Source organism: Neopsephotus bourkii, unplaced genomic scaffold (assembly GCF_033783945.1).
Source record: "Neopsephotus bourkii isolate Nb327-2 ecotype Australia unplaced genomic scaffold, CSIRO-AGI_Nbou_v1 NB_1707, whole genome shotgun sequence".
NCBI lineage: Eukaryota > Metazoa > Chordata > Aves > Psittaciformes > Psittacidae > Neopsephotus > Neopsephotus bourkii.
This window is the reverse complement of record NW_026902181.1, coordinates 1,170,798-1,186,267: the sequence shown is the minus strand read 5'-3', so window position 1 is coordinate 1,186,267 and position 15,470 is coordinate 1,170,798. Positions and strand designations below refer to the sequence as shown.

General features: G+C 39.9%; 1 protein-coding gene across 5 annotated transcripts in view; it reads right to left on the bottom strand.

Moving 5' to 3' along the window:
• Positions 1 to 97: 97 nt before the first annotated feature.
• The window catches only part of PCNX4 (pecanex 4), a 19,661-nt gene continuing 4,288 nt past the window's right edge, over positions 98 to 15,470 (bottom strand). For 2 of the 5 annotated variants that reach the window (XM_061376173.1, XM_061376172.1), the window contains exons 2-11: positions 12,602 to 13,328; positions 10,820 to 10,999; positions 10,214 to 10,728; positions 9,298 to 9,398; positions 9,028 to 9,150; positions 8,407 to 8,770; positions 5,324 to 5,427; positions 3,824 to 4,860; positions 3,068 to 3,254; positions 98 to 2,701 (exon numbers count right to left, since the gene is read on the bottom strand). In XM_061376173.1, coding sequence (XP_061232157.1) covers positions 2,450 to 2,701; positions 3,068 to 3,254; positions 3,824 to 4,860; positions 5,324 to 5,427; positions 8,407 to 8,770; positions 9,028 to 9,150; positions 9,298 to 9,398; positions 10,214 to 10,728; positions 10,820 to 10,999; positions 12,602 to 13,290 — 3,552 coding nt within the window. In that variant the 5' untranslated portion in view covers positions 13,291 to 13,328 and the 3' untranslated portion in view covers positions 98 to 2,449. The remainder of the gene's footprint in view (positions 2,702 to 3,067; positions 3,255 to 3,823; positions 4,861 to 5,323; positions 5,428 to 8,406; positions 8,771 to 9,027; positions 9,151 to 9,297; positions 9,399 to 10,213; positions 10,729 to 10,819; positions 11,000 to 12,601; positions 13,329 to 15,470) is intronic. The other 3 variants (XM_061376175.1, XM_061376174.1, XM_061376176.1) reach the window with 3 other exon arrangements.

Genomic DNA, 15,470 nt, shown 5'->3' with positions numbered 1-15,470 from the left:
TGTTGTCAGCTTGGTCCTAGACACCGAGTCCAGCACTAGTACTGCACTGGTAATCCAAAGTGCAGCACATATGAGAGACAAGGCCAGGTTTGAAGACGCTCTAAATTCCTGATAAATAAATGTTCCAGAACAAGGCAGAAACAGTTCAAGAGCACACAAACAAAACAGCATGTTTAACAGGGGCACCTGGCTGCACATCTGTGATACAGAATAAGAGGCTGTAACTTGCGCTTCTGCCAAAATAAAGAATCTGAAGAGGGTTCCAGAAAATTATGTCAGTCAGGATCATACTATTGCAAAACACACTGGAACATGCAAACCGGACATGCTGCCTGCGACAGCAGGGGCCAGGATGTTACACTGCACTGGAACCTGATGCCACATTCCTGTGCACAGACAGGAATTCTGCACATTGCCAAGTCTGTTCCTCCATCTGGTACCAACCAGGATCTCTGCTGGAACACCAGGGCCGGTTACCAGCAACACTCTTCAAGTAGTTTGGGTACCAGATGGAGAGAACCAGAGGAAAACAAGAGGAAAGGATCACAGCACACTCCATTTTTTTCTCAATTAGTTTATTCAGTTTACAGAAGAGAAAGAATGAGGGTTGGAATACAGCTACCTTCAAATGAAAGGCTGCTGCTGCAAAGAAAAAAAGGTAGTAAAATTTTCAGTGATCATACAGAAGACAAGTAGTAAGAGGCTTACAAAGAGGCAGGGAGGTTAAATTAGATTTAGGAAAAACCCAACTGCTGCAAGAACAGCAGCAAAGAAGTGGAGTGAACTACTTGACAAGTTTATGATACTCCTGGTATTGGAAGTTCTAAATCCGATTATACATTTCCCAGGAGTATCTCCTTTTGAGGGGTAGCTGAAATGAGAGCTTTCTAAAAGCCCTTCCAGATCAGTTTCCATGAGTTTCTATTTCTAGATAGAGCTCACGGCCAAGCAAGGTGATTTTAGGTTACCTGTGCTTTGTTATTTCCACTCCTGTATTCCAGACAATCACATTCTAAAAGCTGCTTACACTAATGTTTGGTGTGGATTTAATCCTGTACCTCGGAGTGCTATACCATGGAGTTTGACATGGGTTTCTTTACCACCTCTGAAGTCCACTGCACCATCTGCATGTTTTAAAAAAATCATTTATGGTTACTGATCTAAAGAGCAGCAAACAGCTGAGTACACAGCCCTGTGACAAATGTTACCTGATACAAAAACATCTTAAAGGTGAGGAGTAGAAGTCATAAACATGCTCCAGATAATACAACGCTGCGTGTTCTAAACCAGTACTAGTTCAGTTACAGAGCAGATCTGATTTATATTGATTCTACAGGTTAAAGACAGAGAACAATCCACATCCCAGGCAGCACATGCAGCAGTAATTATGCTGTAACTACCAATCTGTGGAGAAAACACTTATGTGCTAATGACTCATAGTAACAAACAGGATAAATGAGCCACTGTAGAGATGACCCAGACCTGTTTTCAAGGAGCCCTGTAATGTTACAAACCAACTGCCAAATGATGTTTTAACCTGTGGTAAGGTTAAAAAAACTAAATTACTTCTGGCACGGACAGCTGCATTTCCATATTTCCATCCTGCCTCCATTATCAAATTCTCTCAGTGTTTGTGGAAGACAGGTTAGTGCTGTGGACACAGGCTAGAAACAACATATACACCCACCCACCCACCACACACATACACATAAAATACACGGATATTGGAAGAAGAGATAATGCATTTGGCCTTAAATTCCTTCCCTTCCCTAATTACATGTTTACTTCATCAGTAGGTCACACAGGTTAACACAGTGTGCATTCTGACACATTAATATATAAATTCTCTTTGCCCCCAAAACAAGTACTTTGGTACAAATCGTCCTTCACAACTCACTTTGTTAAAGCACAGAGATAACTTACTGCAGCCAAGGAAGATCAGCTGAAGTCATATATAACAAATGCTAAAACTAACTCAGTACAAAATGGCAAGAATAAAAAACCAATCATATAAATAGTTGTATGTACACCTTGGTTACCAACTCTGCGGTTGATGGTACTACAATGAGCTATAACCTGACTGTCAGTGCAAGTCACCTGTCTTGAGAAGAAGAAATAAAAATACACCAGAATGCACCAAAAATAGTTAATGATCAGAATCATGCTGCTCTTCTCTAAACTGGAGAAGAAAATTTCAGCATCTCCTGGCTCATCAGCCACACAGGCAATGGTGTCTCACATGTTCCAGCAGCCAGAAAACTATTCATAATTCCCTGCCTGCCGAAGGTCCTGGCTAGCACCACTTCTGTGCAAATCATGTACACTGGCTTGGCACTGCCACCCAGTGCCACTGCGAGAGCAGTGTATAGATGTTACACAAACACTGGATTCCCAACATGCACATGGCAAATACAAAACAGCCATTAAAAAAGAAAGTGCTACTGACATTCTAGAACAAAGGTAGATGCAGAAGTTCAGAGGAATACACAGGGTAGCCAAGAGGTGGGTCTGCAGCTTGCACAGTCAGGTTTCGAAGGAGGACAGGGTGTGCTTGGATGCTGTAACGTTCTTCATCATCGTTTGTAGCATACAGCAGCTCCCAGGACAGATTTGCCCACTGACCTCGGACAGCTTCATCATTAAGTTTTCCCACTTGTACTAACAGCTCCTGAAGCGTGAGGACTCGCCCAGTGTAAATTCCCTGTAAGAACAAACAGATCAAAACATTCAGCACTCAGTACATTCTCCAAGCATTTTGGTTCCAAAGCACAAAATGAAGCTTTAGGGCTACATACTATGAATATCATCCCTTCAAATATGGTAAAGTGTGTAAACCAGTCTCCTCGCTTCAGTTCTTCCGCCTAGAAAGATAATCAGGAAATATAGCTGCATCTGAAGAACAAAGTGGTGTGAACTTTCAACAGCAGTGATATGAACTCCTCTCCAGTATGAACTTGAACTTTTTTGCCCAGCCTTCATGTTTTGGAACACACAAGAAAAAAAACAGAAAAGCAGTGGAAAAAATACCCAAACTCTGACCTTGCTTACTAGTAATTTTTCTGCTTACCATGTTTGGGTCATGCCCCAGTGAAAAAAGGTATGGCTTTTCCTGAAGAACTGCTTGCTGCCACTCCAGATCTGATACCAGTCCAATGTACCAATCGTTCTCATATTCTTCCAGATAGTTAACCAGCTCTTTGAAGTTCTCAATCGGACCCAGGCTTGCTTTGTCAACCATCAGCTTAAAAGTGTATCTGGAAGGTACCGGAAGTCATATAGTAAGTAGCACAGCAAAAGACAGGAGGAAGAAAGCCTCTTCAGGCTACAGTGGTTGGAGAGGGACCATCGAATGTTACCAAGCACTAGCAACTTTGTCAGTTACTGCTTGTCAGCTGAGTCACGGGAACTTGGTACAGGTATGCTTTTAGCTGACCCAGATGTAGAACACATTAAGCTTAAACATCTTTCATTCACCTCAAATGCTGTTCCTGCTGCCTGATAATGGAAAGTGCTAAACGTCTGACTCCATCACAATTTTCTTAGATTATGGGGAGAATGAAAATGGGTTGATTTTTCCCCACTTAACACAGCGGATTTACAGTGCTGGAGGCAGCTTCTGCAGTGAAGGGAGGAAGGGAAAGAATCTCCATATCCCTTTCTCCACTAGCTGGGGCTACAGGCAGTATTTATGTAGGAAGAAGCTACAAATGTGTTTAAATAATAGGGTTTTAATATGAACTACTCTTACTGAAGTGTTATTTACTTTCACAGCACAGGACTCTCTATAATAATTTTTATAATCTGAGGGAATGTTTTCTTTTACCTGAATGCTTTTAACGCAAGTTGAAAGAGCTCTGGTTTGCCAGTTAGCCAGTCCAAACCAACAGACCATGGAATACCACCAGTATATGCTCTGAACACATGGCTTGGGGCAGGCACGGTGTTATCCAGTCCAAACAGACCAAAACAACACGACAATACTCCATGAATGTATAAGTCTTTCAAAGCTTTATCTTTCATAAGGGCTTCAGGTAAATTGTAAGGCTTTTCTTTCAGATGAAAGAAGTCCAGCTGACTCAAAATGAAGTGGTACCATTCTTCTGGAAACCTCTGCCTCATTTCATTTACTTTGGAAGGTGGAACCGGAGCTGTTCTCCATTCTTCAGGGATGCTCAGTAGCTCTGAGTAAGAGCAACTAAATTCAACCCGAGGTAAAACTTCTTGCTGTTTCCCTTTGTCTACAGCAGGAAGCCCGAGCACAACAGTCCTGTATAGTTTATCTTCTGGTGACATTTCTTGTGGGACACCTTGGCCCTGTGTTTCTACAGATCCTGGAATAGACAGATGTACTTTTGGTACATCTTCCAACGGCCCAGGTTCTTTTCTGTCCTTCATTCTGCCGCTGGGTTCAAGATCAAAAATGTCACTATCATCAGTCCAGTCCTCAATTGTGTCAACACTAAAGCTATCTTCTTCCCTCAGAGGCCTGGATCTTTCTACTGCACCTTTACACTGGTTTTCTGAAAATGATCCTTTTTTGCTCTTGTTGGCACTGCCTGGGCTTTCCCATGATTTTGATTTTTTATAACAATACTGGACAAGCATCCATACAAGCACCTTAATGAAATCATCTTTCAGATGCTTTAAATTCTCATGAGAGTCAATTATTCCAGACAACACATTTCTGGCATCAGAATACAGCCGAACGGGTAGAACAGTACAAGGAGTCAAAATGTGTCCAAAATGATGATTAGGAGAAAGAATCTTTGTGTGCTCCTGATGTTCAAAGGCCATTTCAAAAATTTCATCGACTCTGTGAGCTTCAGCTGCATGACAGGATGTTTCCTGCAATTCTAACCCCTAAAGCATAAAGAAAAACAATTTGGTTTTAGCCTTCACCAGTTCATATCCTTGAATGCTAGCAAGCTGGTTTCTTGCAGTGATTTTTTTTCTGAAGAAGATAAATTCCATTGTCAGTATTTCCACAATTGAACCTACAAATCTAACTAGAGATAACAGTAATAGCAAAGCATTCATTACAATAACAGACACAGCTCAATATCTAAAAATAAAGAAATCTTTGCCTCAAACAGATCTTATTAGCCAGCTTATTAAAGATAATGTGTCACAAACTAGATAGATAATAACAAAATTCACATCTGCTAAGCGCATGTCAGTTGCAAGACTAGTTAGTATAGCAATAACCCACTTCTTAAACAATCAACTTTAACATCAGGTTAATTAGTTACACTGCTGACATATTATATAGCAAAACATCTGTATGATTCAGAAACGTTAATGTCAGTCCTCAGCATGCAGTTACCTTAATGTTAACACCACAGTAAGTGAAGCCTTTTTCTAGCACCAATATCCACATCAGTCTATCTTGAAAGCGGCACAAGTAATGTGATCCAGGTAGAGAGAGACCTAGACACGGAAAGAAAACAAACAAAACAACTCAAAACCTATGGTATTATTTTGGTATTATACTAATGAAAACTTCTCTACAGGCCAACTGAAGAATTCAATTGCAAACACAAAATATTTCTGCATCAACACCAAAATAAGTTCAAACCAGCTAACTAGTACCCTGGAATCTTAAAGAGTAGCTGCAAAGCTCAATCTTGCAATTACAGTGCTATGTTTGAAGAAGTCATGGAAAACTGGGAACCCCTCCGAACTGGAGGACTAGAGGATTCACACTGCACTGGGGTTAAGTCACCCCACCCTCAGTTCCCTTTGCTGAGATGACTTTAATGATTAAAGATCATCTTTGGTTGCATTTCCAACCGCACAGTTCCCACTGATGTCACCTAGAGACCTAAAATTCTTATGACCACCAAACACATTAAAGAATCATCATGGCACATGAGTATCTTAACAGTCCTATCTGCTGTGGAGCATGAAGATTATTTGTTATGGAAGAAATAAAACTGCAACTCAAAGGGACTGTTACCTACACTACCAGTTCCTAAACTGGCTTGTCCGTATTCCAGAATGATCAGAAAATATCCCTTAGGATGTGAAATCCAGAGTGTAAATCATTCTTTTGAAGTGTCAGCTTAACAGCGACACAATGTAACACCCATTTTATGGATACATAAATAGAGGCAAAGCAAGAGCACCTGATAATCTTTAAAGATGTGTGAATTAGCAGCATACACACTGAACACTAACAGTAGATACAGTAGAAATCATCTGTAGTCTTTCTGAAATACCTCTGTGGGGGGGAATAAATCTGATGCCACTGTATTGTTTGACATCACCAAAAGTACAGCCACACAAAATAAACTGGAGTTTGACATCAAGTCCTGAACAATTTCAGATCACACAAAGTAATTAGTACTCAAAACCCCCACAACCTGACTCCCACTGTAAAAATCAGATCTTCTATTTCAGATCTTCTATCTACCTATTTCAGTAGAAGTGCAATGACAAATGAACTTAGAATCACAGAATAGTTAGGGTTCGAAAGGACCATAAGATCATCAAGCTCCAACCCCCCTGCCATGGGCAGGGACACCTCGCTCTAAACCATATTATCCAAGGCTTCATCCAACCTGGCCTTGAACACTGCCAGGGATAAAGCATTCACAACCTCCCTGGACAACCTATTCCAGTGCCTCACCACCCTTACAGTAAAGCACTTCTTCCTTATATCCAACCTAAACTTCCCCTGTTTAAGTTTCAACCCATTACCCCTCGTCCTATCACTACAGTCCCTAATGAAGAGTCCATCCCCAGCATCGCTATATGCCCCCTTCAGATACTGGAAGGCTGCTATGAGGTCTCCACGCAGCCTTCTCTTCTCCAGGCTGAACAGCCCCAACTTTCTCAGCCAATCTTCCTAGCAACTGGTGTATTTCTTAAGTTATCCCTACTGTCAGCTTCTGCAGAACAATGGTGCTGTTTTTAAGCACTCCATTTGCTGCCAGTTTATGACCTATTTCTGCTGTCTCTCTTATCCAAGTGACCACTCAATTGCACAGAGAATTTTAGATTTAGAATGTTGTAAGATGAAATCAGTGAAACCAACCATTAAGCTGTAGTTAAAATTTAAGTAACCTTTTCTGTCCCACTGAGCTAATGAAGTGCATTTTCTTGCTAAGATTTTGCAAAGATTTTAATTATTTTCTTGCTAGCTGTTAGAACTACTAAAACCCTTTACACAGAAAATAGGGTGGTTTTAGACAGACGCAAGGTGGTACCTCTTCATTTTGAGCTCATCTGAGAACACCACATTTTTTCTTGCTTGAAGACATTAATTCACAGATTTTCCCATTAAAGAGAAGCCTCTCACCCCCTCAAGACTAGTGGTTTAAATTATTTATTCTGGGGCATACATGCTGCCACACTCACGACAGCTGTGGTGTCATGATGGGGATATTAAAAATATGTATATATTGAAAAAATGTATAGATGTAACAGATATATAACATATATATATATATATAAGAACCATACCTAGGTTTCTATATGCAGTAGACAAACTGAAGTGTCTCCCTTCTTTAAGAGAAGAACTTCTTAGCTTTATTTTTTAATACCTTTTGCTATACCAGTAGTCGTCAGAAAAATGTCATTAAGGTTTATTTCCACTCCCTTCAAGTATTAGTCCATTTTTCTAGTCATAGGCCATTTTCTAAGAGACTTATGTAGATATTTACCCCTTGTCTAAGAATCAGAATCCCAGAATACCAGGTTGGAATGGATCTCAAAAGATCATCTGGTCCAACCTTTCTGGGCAAAGCACGATCCAGACTAGATGGTCCAGCCACCTGCTCAGCCAAATCTTAAAATGTCCAGTGCTGGCGAATCCACCACTTCCCTGAGGAGATTACTCCAATGGCTGATTGTTCTCATAGTGAAAATTTTCCCTCTAATGTCACATCAAATCTCTCTGGGAGTAACTTTACACCTGGGAATGTCCATTACACCTTGCCTTTTCCATGTGACTCCTCGTAAAAAGGGAGTCTTCATCTTCTTTGTAGCCACCCTTTAAAAAGTGGAACATGGTGATAACATCTCCCCTGAGCCTTCTTTTAGGCTGAAAATCTTGGTTCTTTGGTCAAGAGAATTTGACTTGTTCCCTCCAATTAGGTGGGATGAATGCATACTATTGTTTTTATTCTGTATAAAATAATTAGGACTGATACTGTTTCATCACCATTTAATTTCTCCTTAATGATAAACTAGAGGTTGTTTTTTTTTTAAAGAATGTAACAAATGGAGATACGAGAATGATGAAAGTACTCACTTTCTCCTCAACTGAACAATCTCTGAACATCAGCTTTAACCTATGCTGTGAAACATGGTTTAAAAAAGATGCTATGAATCTCCTGGTCTCCAGTAAAATTGTTTCCTAAAACATTTAGCTCCATTCCTTCACAGTGTTGCTAGTGTACCTACCTAGGCTACCAGCTGCTAGTGCAGACTGCAGAGCAACTGCCAGACTTGGAACCATCTGCTGGTAGTACACGGTATCGGAGCAAACACACGCTGTAGTGCCCACAGGTCCCGGCCAGCTTCGGACAGGCCTGGGAAATCCGATCAAAAACACCGGTAGTGTGAAGAGCGGCAGCAGGGGAGAAGAAAGGAGCGCGGAGATGGCAATGAAGGTCAGCAGGATTGGGAAGAAAATGACATTGAGTGTGATTAAGGTGGCAGTAGATTTACGGCGTTGTTTTTTCTCTGTCCACGATGTCAAAAGAATAGCAATTGCAAACTGCAACTTTGAGACAAACTGGAGCAGTCGATCCCGTAGGATGCCAACCTGCAAGACAGATACAACAAGAACGTTTATTTGTATCCTGTATCATAATGTATTCAGCACTGTCAAAGCTGCCTTATCAACACTAATTTAAAAAAAACGAAGCATGATTATCACTGACCGGTGTTAAGAGTTTATGGTGCACAGTTTTTTAGCTTCTATTTGCTAGGTTCTGGACTCTAATTCTCTTATAGGGGAGCACAAGGAAACAAAGGCTGTAAGTGACAACTATCAGCTCAAATTTACATTATGACAATTACCAGCAAGAGTCTGATTCCTGTATCAAGGCTCCTGTTCCACCAGAGGTCTGGATTAAACACCAACATTTGTGCTACTGACACAACCACTATGTCCATTAGGGCATTTTCTGTATTCTGCCAGACCTAAATAGAGATACATTAGACATACATTTAAAAATGTATTTATCTATCTCTGCTTTCATGACCTGGAATATTCCTTCCAAGTCACCTTAATACTTAAATCACATACAAGAGAATTTCTTAAGCTAGCATATTTAAAATTCAAATTACCATCCTAAATATTCTTGTGAATCCAATGCAAACAGACACAGAATGAAGATTTTGTAGGGAGTGGTCAAGTGCCAGGAATGCTATCATAGCAAATGGAGACACTGTAATTAAAATAAAACAATCATTGATTTCCTTTCAAATCCATAATTAAAGAATACAGAGGTAAGCAGTCTTATTTCAGAATGGAAATCTTAGCATAAAAAGAGGACTCTTCCCTCCATTATTACAAACTCCTCTTTGTATTACACTTTGAGGCTATTAAACAGTGTATTTGTGCTAATGGCCTGAGATAGCAAACATTTATATTAGTGCTTAGTTGTTACTTGCTATTACTTTGTTGTTGTTTCTCCAAGAGAATGGGAAGACTTGAACAAGTAAAAAACAACAAATATGGGAACAGCACTCATCAGTACACTTCCCCAAACTGGTCCTTCTTTATGAAATTAAATAATTCAGATAAAAACTTGATTCCCTCAAAGTCCCTAACCTACCAGAAAGAAGACTGTTCTTTTTACTAGTAAGTTGTAAGAACCAAGTCTTCAGTCACCTTGAGGATTCTCAACTGTTTCCAAGTGGCTTTTAAAAAGATCTACAAGAGCCATTTTTTCAAAAGTGAGTGCTGATGTTATTTATAACTAAAACTCTTTACAAGGCCTTGGTTTCCGAGCTGGACTTTTTAAAAGCTCAACCTTTTCGGCTTACCCTTAAATAAAGGAATAAATAACATCACTGACCACTTTTAAATATTCTGATCCAGTAATTTCGACCTCAGCGCACAATTGAGCAAGACATCAATAAATATTTCCATCTACTTGTTTTTTTCTCAGGTCATTCATTGCACATACAGCAATTCTAGTGTTGTTTCAATCTTCCTACAAGCATTATCTAACAAACAACAGACAGTGCGTATTCCTACCTAGTGTTAGCAAAATCCTCCTGACAACACCAACTTTCATTAGCCTTCTTTGCTTCTCCATGAACACAGTCACAGTCCTGACATCCTTTGGATAATAGGGGTTTCGGAAGACTCCAAACAAGTACACTCTCTGAATCTCTCTAAGAATCCACATAATTATAAGTAATATGATCAAAATGTAACTTGCTATCGCCTGAGGACTGCCTTTGGAAAATGACGAAAAGCCTGCAAACTGATGCAGCAGGCTAGCTTCTATGAGAGCAAAAGTCAACACAGTCAAATAAAAAATAAATTCCCTCCACCCAAATTGTATTCTAAGACCTCTGTGCATATTTTTAGATTTGCTGGAGGCTAAATGGCTGACCATGGTGTATTTGAAGGCAAAACCAATCTCACTTAGGTTAAGACTCAGTATGAACCCAAATCCAGTCATGAAGAGGATCACACCGAGAGTGCTGGGAATGAAATACGATGCTATTGCTGTTCCAGCAGAAATGAGAAACATTACTAATAACCTGTGAAGGAGAAAATAAAAAAGATTTGCTTGAAAAGAAAAAGGTTATAAACAATATTGATATATTTTACAATTATATAAACAACATTTACTTTGTATTACTTGACATAGGTGAACCTCCCAGTCCAAACGCCAACAGTTGTTCCATTCCCCATAGAAAAAGTGCATCAAGTGGGGGCAGAATTCCCATTGCCCATAAGAATGGCAGAAAGAGAAATACAATGTGTAAAATCTGGTTTGTCTGTTCTAGAATGGGTGCGTTGACAGCAAACCTGGATAAAAGAAGAAATGTATTTGACTTCTGTGAAAGAAATATAACCAACGTGTGGGAAGACTTTTTAAGTACTACAGCAAATCCAGAAGTATAAACACTGCATATTCAATCTACAAAACCTCAATTATTATCTTTTACAAGCAAAAATAAGGACATACATTTATGCTTGGGGCAATAATATGCCAATTAGAACACCAGAACACAGGCTAATTTTTCATTCAAAAGATCTGAAGCCTTCCCTTAACTCCTGCATAACCTGATATAAGTATCATAATTATTTTGATGCTGTTGTGATAATACACTCAAGAAATATTTGTGCAAAAAGGCTTTCAGAATTACAAAATTTCAGAATTACTAAAGTGAAACTTTATGCAAGTCCAAGACCCAAGAGGTAAGCCTTAACTCTGAAAAAAACTGGCATATTGCCTGTACATCAAGGGATGAACTCTCTTCAGGAATAGAAAACATTATTTTCTGCATAAAAGTATTAAAATATTCCTGTAAAAATACAAAGATCAGTATTAGGAATCTGCATAAATTCTAGGTCATACAAAGTTTACCAGCTAGCTAATTAAGTTAAAGGTAAGATATTTGGTTTCTGTCTACTTCTTAATAAATGAAAAAGCAAGCTTCAAAGGAATTTTGTCATGAATTTAAATAATGTCTGAATTTTCTCCCCAGGAAATTAAAAGAATTTGGGGTCCAAGGCCACAGGTATACTGCTCAGACTATGGTCTGAGGCAACTAGGATAAAACCATTAACAAAGACATCTCCAAATGCAAGACAAGTAAAATCAAACATGCTTTTTTTTTTTTTTACATGCATTTGAAGTACCTCAACCATAAAGTATGCATATGACAAAGTGATATAAATATCACCTGACAGGGAGAAGGAATGCATAGAGTAAATCTAAAAGCATTTTGCTTTAAGAGATTCTACAAAAACTTCATCTAAGACACTCATCTGAGAAGTGGAAATATGAAAGTCTCCTATTTGAAGAGTGACATAGTTCTTGTGTATTACAAAAGCATTTAAAAATCCAAGTTCAAAATCCATATAACAAGACATAGCAATATTCACATTTGCTTATCCATTCATTGCAACCAAATTCACACTCCTTTTTGTCTGTAGTTTAAAGGCCTCTGCAATTACTTTGCAGAGATTAAATCAGAAAATATTCCAGGATGAAATCTGGATAAAAACCCAGTAGTCCTGAAGTTTGTGGTGTTTAGATCTATGATTCCAGGTCAGCAACATGTTTTTTCAAAACACATGCTTTAAAAGGATGCTGATGCAAGTGCTCTGGTACAAAAATACTGAAACTGACATAGTAGATTATTTTAGTTGTCCCCTACTTAGAAACTGCTCTAAACACTCTTCTTAATTTACATGGAATGCTATAAAAATTTAAGAACCACTTTTCATGCACAGTGTGATGTCTCAATTTTTACCATATACTCTCCTTGCTTCTTCTCTGGAGTTAGTTCCTACAGTTGATGAAAATACCAAAATAAATTTTCCTAAGAAGAATAATTTTTCTCACCAAAAATACACGGAATACCCATTACTTTAATTAGCAAAATGCTGCATTAGGTTTACCTGTGTGCAAGGTCCACTGCAATAAAGACAAAAATGTAGAAAGGTCTCATCAAAGCAGTGATTTCATAAGTGTCCAGTGCTTGGAAAGTAGCTGTTTCAGTAGCTGTATTTATGATTAATGAATACTCTCCTATACATATAGTGAGCCATCCAAATACAAAGATCATAACAGTTCCTCCAATGTTGCTATACAGCAAGGTTATTCTGTTTGGCAGCAAATACCAAGTTCCCAACCCACACAATACCCCTGCCAGAAGAGAATGAAATACGGTGTTGATTATATACTTCTTGCCAGGAATAATAAATTTTACTGTCTCTGAACCTATACAGCTGGAAAATTCAAACTCATCTTCATCTGTTAGGGTATTCTGAATTTGCATTCTTTCTACTGTCACTGTTTTCTGCTTTGCATATAGATTTGTCATCTGAAGAATAAGTGCAGTAACAAACATCAGTCCTCCTGAGAGTGCTGCAGTATAGTAGTCCTTCATAATGCCCAATTGGTACAAAAGTGTTCCTACTCCTCCCAAAACCCATGGTATCAAAAAAAGAATAATCTGATTCACATATATGTAAGGAGGGGCACAATAGCCTAATTTAAACCGGGGACCTCCCAGCACGGTCTGTGGAAAGCGCTTCAAGAAGAACTCCTGTTTGTAATCATTCAGCAGAGGTACATCTGGACCCATTCTTATTACTCAGGAATGCTGGATAAATACCATTTTTCCTGTAAGAGAACAGAAGGCAAAAGAAGGAAACATTACTGAATCTGGAACTCAGAACTTACCCAGGGAATTATTTTGTGCTATCTTCATTTACCAAGTTATAGCGGAATTCTGACATGTTAGTGTTAGACATCATCCTAAAGCACCCATAGAATCTGCTACAATACAACTACAAAGCAAACACTGAAACTGGAAAAAGACTATTTTGAAATGTGAACATATGCTTTAATCTGAAGTTTCAGGCAACAAATAAAGCATATAATCTGTTCTTGGGAGATGATAAAACAAACTCATTTCCACACCACAAGACCTTCCTAAAATTGAAATTTTCTTCCATTTAGTCTGGTTCTAACCATACCTTGCCATAGACCTTTAGTTCCAATCAATCCTGGTAAGGACCACGATATACAAACAGAAGAATCAGTGATTTCAGTAAACAGCCATGTGAGTGTGTCCTGGGTTCAGTCATGAGTGGCAGGGTGTGTGGGACTGTATGGACAAATACCTAGTTCACTGGGCCTCTCGAGTGCTTTGGAAGTGTCGGAGATGGAAGGCAGCTGTACTGAGTCCCTGACAACAAGCTGCAGAAACTGCTGAAGGAGAGGGTGAATTGAGTCAGTTTGCTGAGGTGAAAGCCATCCAGCTGGCCTTGGACATTGCTGAACGAGAAGAGTGGCCAGTATTTTATCTCTCTACTGACTCATGGATGGTAGCAAATGCCCTGTGTAGGTGGTTGCAGCAATGGAAGCAGAGCAAGTGGCAAAGAAGAGGTAAACCCATCTGGGCTGCTGCACTGTGGCAAGGTATTGCTGCCCAGGTGCAGAATCTGGTGGTGAAGGTACACCACACAGATGCTCATGTACCCAAGAGTGGGCTACTGAGGAACACCAGAACAACTAACAAGTGGATAAAGCTGCTAAGATTGAAGTGGCTCAGATGGGCTTAGACTGGCAACATAAGGGTGAATTATTTTTGGCCCGGTGGGCCCATTACACTTCAGGCCAATAGGGCAGAGATGCAACATAGAAATGGGCTCGTGATTGAGGGGTGGATTTAACAATGGACACTATTGCCCAGATTATTCACGAGTGTGAAACGTGCTGCAATTAATCAAGCTAAACACTTAAAGCCTCTTTGGCATGAAGGATGATGGCTGAAGTACAAATATGGGGAGGCCTGGCAGACTGATTATACCATGCTCCCACCAACCCGCCAAGGAAGCAACCACTGGATGGCTGGAAACATACGCTGTGCCCCACACCACCGCCCGGAACACTATCCTGGGCCTTGAGAAACAGATTTTGTGGTGACACAGCACCCCAGAGAGAACTGAGTCAGACAATGGAACTCATTTCCAGAACAGCCTTACAGACATTTAGGCCAAAGAGCATGGCATTGAGTGGGTATATCACATCCCTTACCATGCACCACCCTCTGAGAAAATCGAATGGTACAATGGGCTGTTAAAAACTACACTGAGAGCAATGGGTGGGGGAACTTTCAAACATTGGGATACACATTTACCAAAAGTCACCTGGTTGGTCAACACCAGAGGATCTGCCAACAGGGCTGGTCCAGCGCAGTCTGAACTTTTACATACTGTAGAGGAGGACAAAGTTCCTGTGGTGAACATAAAGAATTTGCTGGAGAAGACAGTCTCCTGCTTCAGGTAACAGCAAACCCACTTGTGGGATTGCTTTTGCTCAGGGACCCAAATATACTTGGTGGGTAATGCGGGAAGATGGGGAAGTCCAGTGTGTACCTCAAGGGGATTTGATTGTGGGGGAAAACAGCCAATGAATTCAATTGTACGCTATTGCCTGTTATGTAGCACTTTTATAGCCCACCAACTAGATGTCTTCAGGTCACCAGCGGCTGGCCCTGACTTCCCTCCAACCATCATCCCAACAAAGAATGAACTTTGATGAAACCAGACAAGTTCTGCAGTATCATCAGCAGGCAACAATCCAACACTGCACACAGCCTCTCCTGATCTGAAAGACTCTTACAAGAGATGGAGCCCGACATCATGGACCGGATGAACTCAGCAGCTTTATAGGGATTGGTCCATTCACTAAGGAATGATCTCTCTGTGTGTGCAGATGTATATATACATATATGAGACAAGAGTGATGGTATATTGA